Source organism: Hemitrygon akajei, chromosome 16, assembly GCF_048418815.1.
Source record: "Hemitrygon akajei chromosome 16, sHemAka1.3, whole genome shotgun sequence".
In the NCBI taxonomy this organism is placed as follows: Eukaryota; Metazoa; Chordata; class Chondrichthyes; order Myliobatiformes; family Dasyatidae; genus Hemitrygon; species Hemitrygon akajei.
The window spans coordinates 3,124,149-3,145,481 of NC_133139.1; the positions used below are offsets into that span (position 1 = coordinate 3,124,149).

General features: G+C 44.4%; 1 protein-coding gene across 1 annotated transcript in view; it reads right to left on the bottom strand.

Moving 5' to 3' along the window:
• LOC140739704 (unconventional myosin-If-like) overlaps positions 1 to 21,333 on the bottom strand; it is a 156,560-nt gene that overhangs the window by 75,777 nt on the left and 59,450 nt on the right. Inside the window, exons 4-8 of the mRNA XM_073068126.1 lie at positions 17,449 to 17,543; positions 14,010 to 14,097; positions 13,563 to 13,652; positions 8,065 to 8,196; positions 5,728 to 5,862 (exon numbers count right to left, since the gene is read on the bottom strand). Of these exons, the coding sequence (XP_072924227.1) occupies positions 5,728 to 5,862; positions 8,065 to 8,196; positions 13,563 to 13,652; positions 14,010 to 14,097; positions 17,449 to 17,543 (540 nt within the window). The remainder of the gene's footprint in view (positions 1 to 5,727; positions 5,863 to 8,064; positions 8,197 to 13,562; positions 13,653 to 14,009; positions 14,098 to 17,448; positions 17,544 to 21,333) is intronic.

Below are 21,333 nucleotides of genomic sequence, written 5' to 3' on the forward strand. Positions count from 1 at the left end.
AGGGAAGGGGGAGAAGTGGTCAGCTACAGTGACAGGGGAGTCTTTCGCGAGGGGAACAGAAAGGAGGTTCTGTGGATGACAATGAGACTCCTAGATAGAATGTTGTTTCCAGTGGTGCAAGGGTCAAGGTCATCTCAAATCGAATCCTCAGTGTTCCTGAGGGAGGGTGAGCAGCCGGAAGTCTTGGTCAACATCAGTACCAAAGACATGGGTAGGAGGGGGTGAGGAGATCCTGCAAGCAGAGTTCAGGGAGTTAGGTACTAAGTTAAAGAACAGGGTTGTGATCTCAGGACTGCTATGCGTGCCATGTGCTAGTGAGGTCAGAAATAGGAAGAACATACAGTTTTAACGTGTGGCCAAGGAGATGGTGCAGGAGGGAGGACTTCAGATTTTTGGATCATTTGGCTCTCTTCCAGGGAAGATGGGACCCTTACAGAAGGAACAGTTTGGACTACAGTTCAGCATTCAACACCATAACTACCTTCAGGCTCAACAAGAAGCTCAGAGACCTTGGCCTTCGCCCTGCCTTGTGCAGCTGGATCCTGGACTTCCTGTCAGATCACCGGCAGGTGGTAAGAGTGGGCTCCCTCACCTCTGCTCCTCTGACCCTCAACACAGGTGCTCCTCAGGGCTGTGTACTAAGCCCTCTCCTTTACGCTCTGTACACCCATGACTGTATCACCACCCACAGCTCCAATCTGCTAATTCAATTTGCTGATGACACTACACTGATTGGTCTAATCTCAAATAATAATGAGGAACCTACAGAGAGGAAGTCATCACCCTGACACAGTGGTGTCAAGAAAAAAGCTTCTCCCTCAATTTAGCAAAAACAAAGGAGCTGGTTCTGGATTACAGGAGGAATGGAGCCAGGCTCAACGGATCTGGGGTTGAGAGGGTGAACAGCTTTAAGTTCCTTGACATAAACATCACTGAGGATCTCACGTGGTCTGTACACACCGGCTGTGTGGTGGAAATAGCACAACAGCGATTCTTTCACCTCATACGGTTGAAGAAGTTTGATATGGATCCCCAAATCCTAAGAACTTTCTACAGGGGTACAACTGAGAATATCCTGACTGGCTGCAACACTGCCTGGTATGGGAACTGTACTCCCCTCAATCGCAGGACCATGCAGAGAGTGGTGTGGACAGCCCAGTGCATCTGTAGATGTGAACTTCCCACTATTCAGGACATTTATAAAGGCAGGTGTGTAAAAAGGGCCCGAGTCACCCCAACCACAAACTGTTCCAGTTGGTACCATCTGGGAAACGGTACCGCAGCATAAAAACCTGGATCAACAGGCTCCGGAACAGCTTCTTCCACCAGGCCATCAGACTGATTAATTCATGCTGATGCTATTGTATTTCTATGTTATATTGATTCTCCTGTTGTACATAATATTTATTATAAATTACTATAAATTACACATTGCACACTTGAACAGAAATGTAACATAAACATTTCTACTCCTCATGTATTTGAAGGATGTAAGTAATAAAGTCAATTCAATTCAATTGACCTGAACTGGAGGGGGCTAATATCCTAGTGGGAAGGTTTGCTGGTGCTGCACGGCAGGGTGGTTAAAGTACAGTTACAGGGGCGGTGGGAACCAGAGTGCCAGAGCAGATAGTGGAGTGGTTGTGTAGAAAGATGTTGTTAAGACCTCAGACAAAGTCAGGAATCAAAAGACTGAACATGGTATGGTGTGTCCTGAGCTGAGTATACTTCAATGCAAGGAGCATTGCGGGAAAGGTGGATGAGCTCAGCGCATGGATCAGCATGTGGAATTATGATACTGTAGCCATTAGTGAGACTTGGTTGCAGGAGGGTAGGAATACAGATCCAGAATTCCTTGAAAGTGGAGTTACAGGTAGTTGGGTCATAAAGAAAGCTTCTGGCACATTAGCCTTCATAAGGCATAGTACTGAGTACAGGAAACATAGAAACATAGAAAACCTACAGCACAATAGAGGCCCTTAGGCCCACAAAGTTGTTCCGAACATGTCCCTACCTTAGAAATTACTAGGCTTACCCATAGCCCTCTATTTTTCTAAGCTCCATGTACCTATCCAAAAGTCTCTTAAAAGACCCTATCGTATCCACTTCCACCACCATTGCTGGCAGCCCATTCCATGCACTCACCACTCTCTGAGTAAAAAACTTACCCCATGACATCTCCTCTGAACCTACACCTCAGCACTTTAAACCTGTGTCCTCCTGTGGCAACCATTTCAGCCCTGGGAAAAAGCCTCTGACTATCCACATGATCAATGCCTCTCATCATCTTGTACACAGGAGTTGGGATGTTAAGTTGAAGTTGTATAAGATGTTGGTGAGGCCTAATTTGGAGTATTTTTATGTACAGTTTTGGTCATCTACCTACAGAAAAGATGTAAACATGATTGAAAGAGTACAGAGAAAATTTACAAGGATGTTGCTGTGATTGGAGACCTGAGTTATAAGAAAAGGTTAACTGGGTTAGGACTTTATTCCCTGGAAAATAGAAGATTAAGAGGAGATTTGATAGGGATATACACAATTATGAGGGGTATAGATATAGTAAGTGCAAGCAGGTTTTTTCCACTGAGGTTGGGTGGGACTAGAGCAAGAGGTCATGGGCTACGGGTGAAAGGTGAAATGTATAAGGTGAACATGAGGGGAAACTTCTTCACTCAGAAGGTGGAGAGAATGTGGAATGAGCTGCTAGTGAAAGTGGTGGATGCAGGTTCATGTTCAACATTTAAGAGGAATTTGGATAGGTATGTGGGAGGGGTATGGAGGTCTCTGATCTGGGTGCATTTCAGTGGAACTTGGCAGATTAATGGCTTGGCACAGACTAGATGGGCCAAAGGGCCTGTTTCTGTGCTATGGTGTTCTATGACTCTGTGACAATAACTGTTAGGATGGGAAACAGCTTCTTCCCCCAGTTCATAAGACTACTGAATTCCTTGCTGACACCCTGGTCTCATCGCGTATGAGGTGCAAGTAGCATTATACTGTTTACTTTTTAACTTGTGTCGTAAATGCACCTTAGTATCTGTTTAGTTATTCGTGGAGAAATTACTTATGTGTTACGTGTGAGTTATTTGTACTTGGTCCAGAACAGCACTGTTTTGTTTGGAGGTATACACGTGTACGGCTGAATGATAATAAACTGATTTTGAACTTGATGTTCTTCATTTGGAGTCTCTGATAGGACAGTCCAGTGCAGAAAAAAGATTTAGAGCTAAATCCTTCCTGGTGAAAGCAGACAGCATTTCTAAGTCTGGGAACCTCTCCCCCAGGAACTGTTTAAGATAGTCGGTTAAATGCTGTGGAACTTCAGCTGTTAATTGAGTGTAGAGAAGAGTTATGGAACAAAGTGAGTGCCTGGTGTTAATGTGTGAGATTGCAATGATCTAACTGAGTGTTGAACAGGTTCGAGGCGCTGAACCATGCAACCTTCCTTCATAATCTCTTAAGTTATGATAAAAAACATTGCAAATGTAAGAAAAAGCTCCATGTTGAAATAAAACATAGAAAATCAGTCAGCACCTGCGAAGAAGATCGATGAACTCAACCAATCTTCACAAGTGAAACATTAACCTGTCTGATCTCAGAATCAGAATCAGGTTTAATATCACTGGCATATATCATGGAATTTGTGGCAGCAGTACATTGCAATATATAATAAAAAAACTATAAATTACAACAAGAAATATAGGTAATTAATTAAGTAGTGGGAAAGAGAGGAAAAGAAGAAATAATGAGGCGGTGTTCATGGATAATTGTCCATTCAGAAATCTGATGGCAGAGGGGAGAAGCTGTTCCTGAAACGTTGAGAGTGTGTCTTCAGGCTCCTGTACCTCCTCCCTGATGAGAAGAGGACATGTCCTGGGCGACGGGAGTCCTCAATAATGGATGCCCCCTTTCTGAGGCACTGCCTTTTGAAGGTGTTCTCGATACGGGGAGGTTTCTGCCCATGATGGAGCTGCCTGACTTTACAATGTTTTGCAGCTTTCTCTGATCCTGTGCAGTGGCCCCTTCATACCGGATCGTGACATAACCAGTTCTCCATGTAGAAGTAGTTGGACATTGTTACTGGGATTTCAATGGGTCACATGGTGATGTAAAACAGCAATGTGTTTGCTGAGGAGGAGCAGTTGATGGGACATGTGAAGATTGGGCACATCTTATGACAGGGGTGTCCAGGAAGGGTGTCATCTCTGGTGAAGGAGCTTGTCGTGTCCATTCTGGGGCAGTTCACTTACCTTTGGGCCCCACCAGACACCCAGCTCTCACCTGTGGCTCCGAGTAGCTGTTTGCACGTGACAGTGGCCACACCCTAGTTCATCGCTTCGACAGCCAGGCCAAATCAAGCGAGGGTAGCCGGTGGGCCTCATACCTGGGTGAGATAGGGACATGCCTGTCCCTGCATGTGAAGCCAGCACTGGGTGGATGAGATCAACAGTGAGAACCAATGGCCAGGGAGGTGGGAGGTGGTTCTGCAATGGCCAGGAAGGTGGAAGGTGGTTCTGCAATGGCCAGGGAGGTGGGAGGTGATTCTGCCATTGCCAGGGAGGTGGGAGGTGGTTCTGCAATGGCCAGGGAGGTGGAAGGTGGTTCTGCAATGGCCAGGGAGGTGGAAGGTGGTTCTGCCATTGCCAGGGAGGTGGAAGGTGGTTCTGCAATGGCCAGGAAGGTGGGAGGTGATTCTGCCATTGCCAGGGAGGTGGGAGGTGGTTCTGCAATGGCCAGGGAGGTGGAAGGTGGTTCTGCCATTGCCAGGGAGGTGGGAGGTGGTTCTGCAATGGCCAGGGAGGTGGAAGGTGGTTCTGCAATGGCCAGGAAGGTGGAAGGTGGTTCTGCCATTGCCAGGGAGGTGGAAGGTGGTTCTGCAATGGCCAGGAAGGTGGGAGGTGATTCTGCCATTGCCAGGGAGGTGAGAAGTGGTTCTGCAATGGCCAGGGAGGTGGGAAGTGGTTCTGCAATGGCCAGGGAGGTGGAAGGTGGTTCTGCAATGGCCAGGAAGGTGGGAGGTGGTTCTGCAATGGCCAGGGAGGTGGAAGGTGGTTCTGCAATGGCCAGGAAGGTGGGAGGTGGTTCTGCAATGGCCAGGGAGGTGGAAGGTGGTTCTGCAATGGCCAGGGAGGTGAGAGGTGGTTCTGCAATGGCCAGGGAGGTGGAAGGTGGTTCTGCAATGGCCAGGGAGGTGGAAGGTGGTTCTGCCATTGCCAGGGAGGTGGAAGGTGGTTCTGCAATGGCCAGGAAGGTGGGAGGTGATTCTGCCATTGCCAGGGAGGTGGGAGGTGGTTCTGCAATGGCCAGGGAGGTGGAAGGTGGTTCTGCAATGACCAGGGAGGTGGAAGGTGGTTCTGCAATGACCAGGGAGGTGGAAGGTGGTTCTGCAATGGCCAGGAAGGTGGGAGGTGATTCTGCCATTGCCAGGGAGGTGGGAAGTGGTTCTGCAATACTTCGTGGAACCATGGAAGCCCCCACTTTGTGACAACTACTACTTATACCACTGGATCCAGACCCGAGGTTGAGAGAATGGAACTGCCCCAGTGCAACAACTTTTTCACTTTAAAAAGTCTCTCTCACTCAGGTCTCCTGTCATTGTTGGATATGATGGACAGCCATCAGCTGTTAAGTAATTGTACAACTTTAACATATGTAGATACAGTATATTCTGGAGCGAATGATGCTGCTCAGTTCAAACCATAAATAGCCATTACAACTGCTTACCATTGTTTCGGTGAACTCTTTCTTGTCGTCTGTTCCATCCACCTTGTAGGTGCCCGACTGGTTTAGGTAGAAGTAGTATGTGGGAGCAGCAATGCCCAAGTTTTCCACTTGTTCTCGGGATGCACCTTCCAGAAGCTGTTTGAGGAAAGAGTGAACCTCAGATTCTCTGCTGGAGGCTCCTTCAGGTTGTTATAGCTGGGGATAGGGGGATGGGGGATGGTGGAGATAAGCTCATACGATTGACTAAATGCTCCCAATGACATGCATCTTAGATATCCTCTGACAACCAGGTCCAGCTCCTGGCCTTCACGTGTGGCTTAGCTACGAAGCCTGGTGGAACCATTTCTACTGACAGGAGAAGGGGCAAAGGTGGGACACTGGTGCATTAAAACCAGTCACTTTAGGCAGATGAGGCTTGTCAGCCATGGTTGGCAGCTCATCTAAAGAGAAGGAAAACTCTCATCTCAAACCTCTGCTGCCTTGCGGCTATACCCACTCACGGGAAAGGCTTCGGGAGTAAACCCCAAGGGAAAATTCTCTGGAGCTGGAATCTCTAAGGCAGTCCTACATTGAGTTCAGTGCTGACTGGCACCTCCTGCGATGCCTCAAGTGCCAAACTGTATCAGTTTCTGCTATTCCTTTAGAATCATCAGCTGTATGGAGAGGGGGAATCTACTACATGGGCAAATGCTTGCTCTCTATATCGTACTGCCCTGGAATTGTGTACTGACTTGTGAATGACAGCTAGGACACCATATCCATGGTTGACTATGACCAATGGAGGGCTTGTGTTGGACTGAATCCTCGTGACAGGTTATTACAGTTACATGATCAACACACAACTGACAATACAGCACTGCAATCAGAACACTCAAAGAAATGAGCAACACACACAAAATGCTGGGGGAACTGAGCTCCACAGGTCAGGCAGTGTCCTTGGAAGTGAATAAACAGTCGACGTTTCAGGTGAGACCCTTCATCAGGACTGGAAAGGAAGGGGGAAGAAGCCAGAATAAGAAGGCGGGGGAGAGGAAGGAGGACATGCCAGGTGAAGCCAGGTGAGTTGGGGCGCGGGGGGGGGGGGAATGAAGTGAGAAGCTGGAAAAGGCAAAGGGCTGGAAAAGAAAGAAGCTGTTAGGAGAGGAGAGTGGACCATGGGAGGAAGGGAAGGAGGAGCGGCATCAGGGGGAGGAGAAGAGGTAAGAGAGGGGTCAGAGTGAGGAATTGCACAAAGTGGGAAGGTGGAGAAATTATTGGAATTTGGAGAAATCCAATAAATAATAATAAATAAAATTGAAGTCCATCAGCAGGTTGGAGGCTAACTAGATGGGATGTGAGGCATTACTCTTCCAACCTGAAAGTGGCCTCATCATGGCAGAAAAGGAAGCCATGGACCAACACGTCAAAATGGGAATAGGGATAAGACTTAAAGGGTTGACAACTGGGAAATCGTGCCTTTTACAGATGGGGCGAAGGTACTTGACAAAGTGACCTATTTCAGGTCTTACCCATGTAGAGGAGGCTGCATTGGGAGCACCGGACACAATAGACAAGCCCAACAGATTCACGGATGATGTATTGTCTCACCTGGAATTACTGCACCTGCTGCAGGGATAAGTGCCGGGAGAGAAATTAGTGGGCAGGGACGAATAGACAAGGGAATCACGGAGGGTGTGATCCCTATGGAAAACAGAGGGGGGAGGTAAAAAAAATGAGCAGCAGATAGACTGCTGAAGAATCTCAGTTTTTTGGGCAACATGGGCAACATGGGCAGTGGACATTTTGGGTTAAAACTGTTCACCTAGAGAGCAGAGAGTAGAGCGGATCTAGCCAGTATAAAGGGGTGAGGGGGTGGTGCTGGGCGAGAGCTGGCAAACGATGGGTAAATCTAGTTGAGGGTGAAGGTAAGCGGAAGATCAAATGATATCAACTGGCCATTTCCTTCAATAGTGTAGAGTGGCCAAAAACCTACCAACCCCTCCATTTAATTGGAATGAGGGAGAAAACAGGAGGATGTGGGGGAAACCCATGTAGACACAGGGAGAACGTGCAAACTCCACACAGACAGCAGCCAAGGTCGGGATTGAATTACTGCATTGCAGTTTTCAGGCAATGTTACAGAAACTCCCTCCTCAAGACCTGATCCTGATGAAGAGTCTTGGTCCGAAACTCGAAACTTATTCCTCTTGAAGCACACTGCCTGTCCTGCTGTGTTCCTCCAGCATTTTGTGTGTGTTCCTCATATTTCTGTTATCTCTGTATAACCACAACCTTGCGTGTTCTCTGACACAGAGCAGGATGTGATTGCATTTTTGATCTGTGAGGAAGTGAAGGTACCTGATAGAAAATGTGGAAGTTTCTCTCATTCTCGTTCTGATTAACAACTCGTGATTTCTCCAGAAGAAAATTTGAGATTTTGCCTCCATCTGGTTCACCACCACGGCTGAACTGTATCTCGACATATTTCCCCTAAGGAAAACAAACGTAAAAATGTACATAGGATTTAAACACAGTACAGGCCAGTTCATATATGTACACATGCACATACACATACATGTACTGTATGTATAACGATGCCTTAAAAAAATGTTATTTTATTATTTTGACCACAGATCGTGCACCACAGTAGCATAGCCATTAGCCCAACACTACTACAGCTCAGCTTTTCAGAGTTTGGAGTTCAATTCCAGCATCATCTGTAAGGAGTTTCTACGTTCTCTCCGTGACCGTATGGGTTTCCTCCAGGTGCTCCGGTTTCCTCCCACAGTCCAAAGACATACTGATTAGTAGGTTAATGGGTCATTGTAAATTGTCTTGTGAGGGGGTTAAGGTTAAGTAGGTGGGTGTCATGGTTCATTGGGCTGGAAGCGTCTATTTCACACTGTACCTCTAAATAAATAAATAAATACAACTGTTTAGCAAATTCCGTTTTAAATCCACCACGGACCGTGACAAACCCGGTTGCAAAAGGAGGAGGGTTGGACAAGGGGCTAGCTAAAAATCTGGTGCTACAGAAACACCACTGAAGCTCAAAAGTGCTCACTCCTAGACGGGGAAAGGTACCAAGAAGATGGACTACACCTGGGAAAACTTGAAAGACTGGCCTAAGAAAATCAGGTTCGGGCTGGATCCCGAGAGACAGAATTTGTAGAATGCCTATGAAATGGCATTTCAGAGCAGCTTGTGGTTGAGCCCGCTAGGGGAAAGGCAATACTGCATTGGATGTTGTCCAACGAACCAGATTTGATTTGGAAGCCTAAGGTAAAGGAACCCTTGGGAGATAGTGATCATAATATGATAGAATTCACCCTGCAGTTTGAGAGGGAGAAGATAAAGTCAGATATATCAGTATTACAGTGGAATAAAGGGAATTTCAGAGGCATGTGGAGCAGGCTGAAGTTGATTGAAGGGATACTAGAAGGGATGACAGCAGAACAGCAATGGCTGGAGTTTCTGGCGGCAATTCGGAAGGCACAGGATAGATACATCACAAAGGTGATGAAGTATTCTAAAGGGAGGATGAGACAACGTGGCTGAGAAGGGAAGTCAAAGGTAGCATAAACAGAAAAGAGAGGGCATAGAATATAGCGAAAAATAGTTGAAAGTTAGAAAAGTGGGAGCTTTCAAAAACCAAAAGGCAACTAAAAAAAACCATAAAGAGAGAAAATATGAAATATGAAGGTAAGCTAGCCAAAAATATCAAAGAGGGTACCAGAAGATTTTTCAGATATATAAAGAGTAAAAGAGAGGCACAAGCGTATATTGGACCACTGCAAAATGAGGCTGGAGTGGGAGCAATGGGGACATAGAAATAGTGGTCAAAATTGATAATCTGTTGGAATTCTTTGAGGAAATAACTGGCAGGATAGATAAAGGAAGGTTAATGGATGTTGTTTACTTGGATTTTCAGAAGGTCTTTGACAAGGTGCTGCACATGAAGTTGCTTAACAAGATAAGAGCCCATGGTATTACAGGAGAGATACTAGCATGGACAAAGCAGGGGCTGATTGGCAGGAGGCAAAGAGATGGAATAAAGGCGGTCTATTCTAGATGGCTGGCGGTGATGTGGTGTTCTGCAGGGGTTGGTATTGGGACCACTTCTTTTCATGTTATACGTCAATGATTTGGATGTTGGAATTGTTGGCTTTGTGGCTGCTTGCAGATGATACAAAAATAGGGGGAGGGGCAGGTAGTTTTGAGGAAGTAGAGAATCTGCAGAAGGACCTATAGATTAGGAGAATGGGCAAAGAAATGACAGATGGAATAGAGTGTCGGGAAGTGTACGGTCATGCACTTTGGTGGAAAGAATAGAGGCGTAGACAATTTTCTGAATAGCAAAAAAATTGAAAAATCAGAGGTAAGAAAGTGACTTTGGAGTCCTTGAGCAAGATCCCCTAAAGGTTAACTTGCAAGTAGAGTTGGTGGTGAGGAAGGCAAATGCAATGTTAGCATTCATTTCAAAAGGGCTAGAATATAAGAGCAAAGATGTGATGCCGAGACTTTATAAGGCAATGGTCAGACTGCACGAGGGGTATAATGAGCGGTTTTGGGCCCTTTATCTAAGAAAAGATATTTTGGCATTGGCGAAGGTCCAGAGGCGATTCATGAGAATGATTCCAGGAATGAAAGGTATAATGTATGAGAAGCATTTGATAGCTCTGGGCCTGTTCTCTCTGGAATTTAGAAGAATGACAGGGGATCTCATTGAAACCTACCGAATATTGAAAGACCTAGACAGAGTAGATGTAAAGAGGATGTTCTTATAGTGGGGGAGTCTAGGACCAGAGGGTACAGCCTCAGAATAGAGGGGTGCCCATTTTGAACAGAAATGAGGAGGAATTTCTTTAGAAAGAGGGTGGTGAATCTGTGGAATTCATTGCCACAGATGGCTGTGGAGGCTGTCTTTGGATATAATTAAAGTGGAGGTTGATAGGTTCTTGATTAGTCAAGCTGTCAAAGGTTATCGTGAAAAGTCAGGAGAATGGGGTTGGGAGGGATAATAGATCAGCCTTGGTGGAATGGCAGAGTGTGCTTGATGGGCTGAGTGGCCTAACTCAGTTCTTATATCTCATGATCTAAGACTGCAGACTCTGGCAATCTGTTACAGTGGTATGTGCCCCAGTAGGATGATGGACTTCAGTAAGTAATTAATTTTCTGTTTTATCAAAGGGTGGGGGCTTGTGTGCGGTAGGTTGGGCAGTAAGTTAATGGGTGCATTAGCCCACAGCACAGCCAACCAGAACACTACAGTAATTTTTGAATAAAGTTAGTTTAACATTATCACTAACTTCAACATCACACTGCCTATCTCTGTTTGTTAACAGCACAGGTTCATTTTAATTTACTAGGAAGTTACATGTACCAGCAGCCTAGCTGACAAATTTTCTAAATTTTAACCAGAGGCTGAAAGTTTTGTGAATAGCTCTGAATTTCCATAGGATTACTTTAATCAATTCAGATATACAAGGTGTTGCATCTTGAAAAGACAAATCAAGGCAGGACTTCTCGTTAGTATATCAGACTCTTGAATGGACCACTTCTATGATAAGATGGACTCTTGGCCTTACGATCCACCTTGTCATAATCTTGTACTTTATCGTTTACCTGCACTGCACTTTCTCTGTGGCTCTTACACTTTATTCTGCATTGTTTTTTTTTATCTTGTTCTACCTCAACGTTCCATGTAATAATCTGATCTGTATAAACAGTATGCAGGACAAGATTTTCACTATACTGTACTGTATCTCAGTACTTGTGATAATAATAAACCAATATCAATACCAAGTTCCTTAAGTTTGTCATAGCCGGGGGTGAGTTAGTGGGGATAAGCTCTCACTATCTATTAAATGTTTCCAATGGTGTACATCTCAAATAACTGAGAACCAAGTCCAGCTCCTGGTCTTCATGTATGGCTTAGCTACCAAGCCCAGTGGAAGTGTTTCTACTGACAGAAGAAGGGACAAAAAGGTAGGCTTCTGGAGTCTCAAAGCCAGTCATTTTGGGCAAATTGGGCTCATCAGCCATGGTTAGCAGCTCATCTAGGAGAAAGAAAACTCTGATCTCAAACCTCCGCTGCCTTGCGGCTGTACCCACTCATGGGGAAGGCATCCTGAGCAAACACTGAGGGAAAGATCTGGAGCTGGAGTCCCTAAAGCAGTCCTATGTTGTGTTCAGTGCTGACTGGGAGCTCCTGTGATCCTGCTGGTGTCAAACTGTATCAGTCTCTGCCATTCTTTTGGGTTTATCAGATGTGTGGAGAGGAGCAGTTGGCTGCATGGGCAACAATTTGCTCTCCATATTGTACTGCCAGGCTCGTGTATCTAGTCAGTTAGGACACAACATCCATATTCAACGCTGACCAACGGAGGACTCAACCAATACCAAGTGATAGTATCCTGGAGAGTGTTGTGGAACAGAGGGACCCAGTGTGCAGGGACAGTGTTCCCTGGTGCTGACAACAGCAGAAGGCAGGGCAGTGAAGAAAGCATTTTGCTCGTGTCCCTTCACCAGTCGGAATGCTGAGTGCAGAGTTGGACCGTCTTGTTGTAACTCTAAGTTATTGGTAAGGCCACATATGGAGTACTATATCTCGTTTTGGTCACCCTGCTATGGAAGGATGTCTATAAACTGGAGAGGGTGCAAAGAGATTTACCGGGTATTACCAGGACCGGAAAGTTTGAGATACAAGTACAAGCTGGATGGGAGGAGATTTCTATTCCTGGAGAGTAGGAGACTGAGGGGTGGCATTTATAGATATTTATAAAATCACAAGGTAAATCATCAAAGTCTTTTCCTAAGGGTAGTGGAATTGAAAATGAGAGGGCACAGGTTTAAAGCAAGAGGTGGCAGACTTAAAAATCCTGGTGAAAGGTCTTGACCTAAATGAAACACTGTCAGAGGAAAGCAGCACCCATCATCAAGGTCCCTCACCACCCAGGCCATGCTCTTTTCTCACAGCTGCCTTTAGCAAGGAGGTACAGGAGCCTCAGGACCCACACCTCCAGGTTCAAGAACAGATATTACCCTGCAACCATCAGGCTCTTGGACCAAAGGGGATAACTTCACTCAACTTCACTTGCCCTGTTATTGAAATGTTCCCACAATCTATGGACTCACCTTCAAGGACTCTTCATCTAATTTCCTCACTATTTATTGCTTATTTATTTATTATTATTATTATTATTGTTTCTTTTTCTATTGGCACAGATTGTTGTCTTCTGCACTTTGGTTAAACACCTAGTTGGGCAGTCTTTCATTGATTTTTGTTCTTACTCAGTTATTATTCTATGGATTTATCGAGTTTGTCCACAAGAAAATGAATCTCAGGGTTGTATATGGTGACACATATGTACTTTGATAATATATTTACTTTGGGCTTTGTTTATTCCTCTTCATAGATGCTGCCTGACCTGCTGAGTTCCTGCAGCATTTTGTGTGTGTTGTTCTGGATTTCCAACATCTGCGGAGTCTCCTGAGTTTAAGATTTAAAAGGGACACGAGCCTGTTCAAGAGCCTGATGGTTGAGAAGGGCAGAAGAACCTGTTTCTGTGCTATACCACCCTATGGCTGAATTTCCCATCTCCTCTGGTTCAAGAGCCTGATAGTCAAAATGAGCAGAAGGGTTTGCTTCTGCACTGTACTACCCTATAGCTTAATTTCCAATCCTTTCAGCAGACGGCCAAAGCTACTGATAAACAAATGACAGAGGAAGGTACCCCTGGAATTTACCCCCCATTTTATTTACAAACCCCTGTGGTCACAAACACCTCATTCACCATGGTAACACATGAGAGTACAGCTCACACAGCAGACACATCTGCCAGGGAGTAACTTACAAATCGGCTGGAATTATTGTTCCGCACAGTCTTGGCATTTCCAAAGGCTTCGAGCAGAGGGTTCGATTGTAGGATGATATCCTTAACATGCTAAAAACAAAAAAAAATATGTACAGTACTGTGACAAAGTCTTAGGCACATGTAAAAAACATCCAGAAAGTGAGGATACCTTCAAAAATAATGAAATGAAAAGTTTCTAACTATTAAAGAGTTTACTATAAAGAGCAGTAAACAGTAAAATAAAAATCAACTCAAATCAATAGTTGGTGTGACCACCTTTGCCTTTAAAACTCCATATACATGTGGTGGGTTCCAGTGTCTCATGGAGACAGGGTTGTCCCACCACCGAGACAGAGAGTGTCCAATTCTGTAGGAACTGACCCCTCTCTCTTTCTTCTCTAGATGTACACTGATGACCCTCCTGTAAGTTCCACATTCCATCATTACCTGAACCTTTGATCCTCCGCCCGACACTTTGGAGATGTAACCCATGATGTATTTTGCTGCCACAGTTTTCCCAGCTCCACTCTCTCCACTGAAAGACAAAATGAGAGAAGCAAAGCCCCGGAATTGAGAAGAATTAAGAACCCGAGACATTGGAACATAATTAGGCCATTTGGCCCATCTGGCATTCTATATTGGGAAGTTACACTGATGATTCTGCCATACCAGCCTAATACTCTGTCCACTCCCAGACTACAATTGGCCAGCTCTAGCGTGTATTATTTCAACATGATTCAGAAAGTGATGTGTAAAACTGAAGGGTGTTCCTGCACACAAATCTTCATCTTTATAAACCCTCTCTTCCGAAGCCAAAGCAAGTTCAAACTGTCACCCTCAAAAGAGCTATGCTTCAGCGAATTTGCAAAATTTTAGCAAAATATCCATCAAGGTCTTTTGCTAGGAGTATTGTGTTTAATTCTGGTCACCTCATTATAGGAAGGATGACGAAGCTTTAGAGAGGGTGCAGAGGAGATTTACCAAGATGCTGCCTGGACCAGAGAGCATATCTTATGAAGATAGGTTGAGTGAATTAGGGTTTTGCTCTTCGGAGGGGAGATTGAGAGGTCATTTAATAGAGGTGTCGTTGCCTGAACCCTTAGTGCCTAGGTGACACATGGGGCCTCTTAATAGAGGTGTACAAGATGATAAAATCAATATTCTATGTTGTATGTTGAGGTCAATAAAAGTAAGTGATTTTGTTTCATAAACTTCAGAAATGTGGCAGGAGGTTGTACTTCCCAAGTCCATGAGGTGCAGAAAACAAACAGCCGAAATATCCAGTGTTTACCCAGTTGATAACCCAGTTTGCCCCGAGCAGGCCACTGTCCTACCAAGGTCCCATTCTACCACAGCACCCTTGGCAGGACTCAATGGTCTAAGCCTCCAAAACCCTATGGAGATACCCCCCCTGTGAAATACATGTGTAAAACTTATACAGGATTTTTTTCAGTATCTAACAAGTGAAAATGGTTTCTGTCAGCATGAAAAAGCTAATTTTGTTTTTTTGTTCAGGAACTTTCCCATGTCACTTATCCTTCGTGCATTACTCCTTGAGAGAACCAGCGGGAACTCAGACTGGGAGATCCTCCCAGCACCCTCTATTCCAGGTAAGCTTCTTTCCTACTTATCTGGAATGCTTCCTGCAGCCCTCCACAGACCATCGCCCCATCCCAAGCGATACTGCTGTTGGATCAGGTGATCTTGGTTCAGAGGTTATTTGGAAGTCAAGAATGAGGTATATAGTGTGGTGGTTATGGCCGTTTTATTAAAAGTTACAAGGATGAAGAAAGAGACGAAGAGAAAGAGGCCATGATCCTCTCATACCCGGAATAGAGATAACAACGTTTCAAAGATCACAATTAACTATAGCGTTCAAATGCTGCAGAAAACTGAGAAACTTCTAGAAAAATACAGAGTCAGCTATATAACAATTAACAGAAAATAGTAATAGGTGATTACTCAAAAATCATCTACAAGCATAGAAAGGTTATCCTATAAGAAGTAAATATATGAAATTAAACAATTCCACACCCTAAACCAACATGGCGGAACCCTAAGGCACATGTCCCATCCTGTGATTCTCAACTGTTGTCCTTTGCATTCCCACACTTTCATTTTCCAATTGCCTCCCACCCACAGGTCCCTGATGACGGATGTTGCTTTCCTGTGACAATGCTGTGTGTAGACATGCTCAATGGTGGGGACGGCTTACCCACGATGGACTGGGCCTAATGCGCTACTTTTTGTAGAATTTTCCATTCAAGACCATAAGACATAGGAGCAGAATGAGGCCATCTGGCCCATCAAGTCTGCTCTGCCATTCAATCATGGCTGATCCTTTTTTCCCGTCTCCTCCTCAATCCCAGTTGCCAGCCATCTCCTTTTAACCTTTGACGCCATGTCCAATCAAGAACCTGTCAATCTCTGCCTTAAATACACCCAACGACCTGGCCACAACAGCTGCATGTGGTAACAAATCCCACAAATTCACCACCTTTTAGCTAAAGAAATTTCTCTGCATCTCTGTTTTGAAAGGGCTCCCCTCTATCCTGAAACTGTGCCCACTTGTCCTAGACTCTCCTACCATGGGAAACATCCTTTCCACATCTACTCTGTCTAGGCCTCTCAACATTCGAAAGGTTTCAATAAGATCCCCCCCTCGTCCTTCTGAATTCTGGTGAGCACAGACCCAGAGTTCCTTGTATGATAACCCTTTCATTCCTGGAATCATCCTTGTGAACCTCCTCTGGACCCTCTCCAATGCCAACAGACCTTTTCTAAGATGAGGGACCCAAAGCTGTTCACAATACTCAAGGTGAGTCCTCACCAGTGCCTTGTAAAGCCTCAGCATCTCATCCTTGCTCTTGTATTCTAGACCTCCTGAAACGAATGCTAATATTGCATTTGCCTTCCTCACTACTGACTCAACCTGCAAGTTAACCTTCAGGTGTTCTGCACAAGGACTCCCAAGTCCCTCTATATCTCAGATTCTTGGATTTTCTCTCCATTTAGAAAACAGTCTGCACATTTATTTCTACTACCAAAGTGCATTACCATGCATTTTCCAACATTGTATTTAATTTGCCACTTTCTTGCCCATTCTCCTAATCTAAGTCCTTCTACATGCTACAAGCTTCATCAACATCACCTGCCCCTCCACCAATCTTCGTATCATCTGCAAACTTGGCAACAAAGCCATCTATTCCATCATCTAAAATGCTGGTGGAACACTGCAGGCCAGGCAGCATCTATAGGGAGAAGCGCTGTTGACGTTTCAGGCCGAGACCCTTCGTTAGGACTAACTGAAAAGAAAGATACTAAGAGATTTGAAAGTAGGAGGGGGAGGGGAAAATGCAAAATGATAGGAGAAGACCGGAGGGGGATGGGATGAAGCTAAGAGCTGGAAAGGTGATTGGCGAAAGTGATACAGAGCTGGAGAAGGGAAAAGATCATGGTCCTTACCATAACAATTTGCAAAAACAATCACGATCCTGAAAACCCATGATTGCTCACGTCATACAACACGGCACGTAATGATGTTGATGAATAGTAGGCAGTAGAAGTTTATCCATCTGTCTTGAAATAATCTAATATTTATTTTGAAGGAAATTTGTTGATCAATAAATAATATGATGGGATGGATCATAAAATCAGACGTCCTCCTTGTGGAATGTGTGGGTATTCTCCAGGCATTCCAGTTTCTTCCCTCAGTCCAAAGACATACCAGGTAGGTTAATTTGTCATTATAAGTTGTCTGGTGATTAGGTTAGAATTAATTGGGTTTGTCAGGGGTTGCTGGGGCAGCTTAGCTCAAAGGGCCAGAAGGGCCTACTCCACACTGTATCATTAAATAAATAAATGTAAACACAATTCTTTTCCATACCTGATGATCACACACTGGTTCTCTGCATCGATCAACATATTCCTGTACATATTGTCCGTAAGAGCATAAATATGCGGAGGATTTTCATACTGAGCCTGCAGAAAGAGAAACACCATCTCAGTAAAGGGAGGAATTGCCGAACGTGGTGGGAGTGGGAACGGACTGCCTGGCGTGTCTGCCAGTGAGCATGGTCGTGGATGGTCAGAATTACACCTACAATGTACACAAAGAGCATGTATGAAGTCTACCTAGCATGTCTCCTGAAGACAGGGCAGGTAGGAAATGGGGTGCATTGGTAGCTTAGTGGTTAGCGTGACGCTATTACAGCTCAGGATGTCAGAGTTCTGAGTTTAGTCCCAGCGTTCTCTGTACGTCCTCCCCATGGAATGTGTGAGTTTTCTCCAGGTGCTCCAGTTTTCTCTCACAGTCCAAAAGATGTACTGGTTAGTAGGTTAATTGGTCATTGTAAATTGTCCTGTGATTAGGGTTAGGGTTAAATTTGGATTGTCAGGGTGTTGCTGAGGGAGCGTGGCTTGAAGGGTTGGAAGGGCCAATTCCACACTGTATCTCCAAATAAAAATAATAAATAAAATTCAGAAATATAGAAAAAGTGGCATACAAACATTTTCAAACTGCCTCTGAAGAATGCTTAGCATCAAACAAAATTCTTCCAATAAATTTCCAGAAACATTTCAAATGCAAGGATAATTAATTCCCAAAAGGTCAAAGTTCAAAGTAAACATTATCAAAGTACATATAAGTCACTATGAGATACATTTTCTTGTGGGCATACACAGTAAATACAAAGAAACAACAACATTAAAAAAACGCACACAAGATGGGCAAAAAAACAATGTGCAGAAGACAGCAAACAGTGCAAATACAAAGCACGGATGAACGCACAGGAGGAAAAGGGAAAGGCACAATGGAACTTTTCCACATCTATATTGGACACAGAGATCATTCAGCCCATCGAGTTTATGCTGGCTGTCAGAGGAAGGAATTATGGATGTGTATTCCTAGAATACTCTGTTCCACTGCACTCCTCAGCCCCTGATTGCTCACCGTGTAAGACCTGCCTTGGTTGGTCCTCCCAAAGTGTAATAGTCCAGTAGTCACAGGCCTCCTTTCAGAGAGGCAACCATCTACAACCACTCAGTCTTCTTCCACAAAGTCAAATCCAATTTACTACTTCATCTTGAAAGCCAAGTGAATTAACCTTTTTGACCAACCTCCCATGCAGAGGAACATGGTCATCTCATCTTCTATCTAGGTAACCTCCAACCGGCTGGCATGAACACTGATTTCTCCAGTTTCTGGTAATTATTTCCCCACCCCATTCCTTCTTCTTCAATTCCACAGTCTGGCCTTTTACCTCTTCCCCTCACCTGCCTATCACCTCTTCCTGGCACCCCTCTTTCTTTCCTTTCTCTCATGGTTCACTCTCTGTCCTATCACATTCCTTCTTATCCAGCCCTTTACCTTTTCCACCAGTCACCACCCAGCTTCTGACTTCATCTCCCCCCCCACCTGCCACACCTATCTGGCTTCACCTATCATCTTATAGCTTGACCTCCTTCCTCATCCCCTACTTTCTTATTCTGGCATCTTCCCCCTTCCTTTCCAGTTCTGCTGAAGTGCTTTGGCTTGAAACATAGACTGTTTGTTCATTTCCAGCGGTGCTGCCTGACCTGTTGAATTAGTCCAGCATTTTGTGTGCATTCCTGCAGAGTAATTGTTTTCATTTTAAAATCCACCTGATGGTTCTCAACACAAATTCTCAATCTCACTCTTTCCATCCAATTTAGGCACTTCTCTGCACAAATTTATTCCCAAAGGTTCACACATAATTCAAATAGCAACTGACAGAGTGTGAAAACAGAGGTAACCTCAAAGAATTTCAATGTTGAAAGCAAATCTATCATCAAAATGCATATAATCGATGTCACTCTACTATCCTGAGATTTATTTTCTTGTGGACATTCACAGTAGAACAAACAGAACTGTGCAAATACAAAAAAAAATTCTGAGAACAGGAGCTGTAGAGACCTTGAGAAATAAATAAATAATTGTGAAAAGATGAATTATGTGTGTGGGAGGGAAGAGGAAGGGGAGAGGTCTGTGATAGAGGAGAGGTGGAGAGGTAGAGATACCGGGCAGAAGGGATTTCAATGATACAAAGTTCTTTGAGGACCTGATGTTTGATAAAACAGGAGCAGTGGTGATGATCGAAAAGCTCTTAAACACAATCTTGATGCTGGAACAGTTTGCCTCATGTCATTGGAACAAAGCCAAAAGAGAGTGGGAGCCTTTGGAGAATTACCACAACAGCCAGTCTAGAATTGCACTTGTTGATCTTCACCCTGTATTGATCGTCTGAATGTAAGATGAAAACATTCAATCTTTTAATCCAGACTTCTAACCTTGACTTTAGGAATCTCGTTCTTAACTTCCTCTAGTTTTCTGTGCTGTCACCATTACAGATGGCCTTTTCACTTCATCCATAAAGCCATGGGACATAGGAGCAGAATTAGGCCATTCAGGCAATCGAGTCCGGTCTGTCACTCAATTAGAGTCAAAGAATATCACAGCACAGAAACAGGCCCTTCAGCCCATCTAGTCTGTGCCAAACCATTAATCTACATAGTCCCATTGACCTGCACCTGGGCCTTACCCCTCCCATTCATGAACCTATCCAAATTTCTCTTAAATTTTGCAATCGAACCTGTATCCGCTACTTGTGCTGGCAGCTAGTTCCATTCTCTCACCACCCTCCGAGTGAAGAAGTTCCCCCTCATGTTCCCCTTAAACACTTCACCTTTCACCTTTAACCCATGACCTCTAGCTTTAGTCTCACCAACCTTAGTGGAAAATCTTGCTTGTATTTACCCTAACTGTGTTCCTCATAATTTTGTATACCTCTTTCAAATCTTGCCCCATTCTTCTACATTCTTGGGAATAAAGTCCTAATGTATTCAGCCTTCCCTATAACTTAGGTCCTCCTGTCCCAACAATATCCTTGTAAATTTTCTCTGCACTCTTTCAATCTTATTTACATATTTTCCTGTAGATGGGTAACCAGAGCTGCACATAATTTTCAAAATTAGCCCTTGCTATCATCTTATACAATTTCAACAATTCCTGTACCCAATACATTGATTTACGAAGGCCAATGTGCCATAAGCTTTTCTTACAACCATATCTACCTGTGACATCACTTTCAAGAAATTATGGATCTGTATTCCCCAATCCCTCTGTTCTACCACACTCTTCAGTGCCCTGTCATTTGCTGTGTACCTCTTACTCTGTTTGTCCTCCCAAAGTGCAACTCCTCAAACTTGGCTGAATTAAATTCTATCTGCCATTTTTCAGCCCATTTTTCCAGCTGGTCCAGATCCCGTTGTAAGCTTTGATAGACTTCCTCACTGTCCACTACAGCCTTAATCTTGGTGTCATCAGCAGACTTACTGACCCAGTTTACCACGTTAACATCCAGATCATTGATATAGATGACAAACAACTGCGGACCTAGCACCGATTTCTACAGCACACCACGAGTGACAGGCCTCCAGTCAGACAGGCAATCCTCTACTATGAAGCCAATTTACTACCTCATTTTGAATGCCGAGCTATTAAACCATCTTGACCAACCTCCCATGTGGGACCTTGTCCAAGTCCATGTAGACAACATCGACTGGTAAGTTCCTCGAAAAACTCTATGTAACCCCCTGGGTCTCCTGCAGTCTCCCCCTTTACATCTATTAGATTGGTTAGACACAATCACAAAGCCATGCTAGCTATCCCTAATCACTCCTTGTCTATCCAAATACCCGTATATCCAGTCCCTTAGATTAACTTCCAACAACTTCCCCACTACTAATGTCA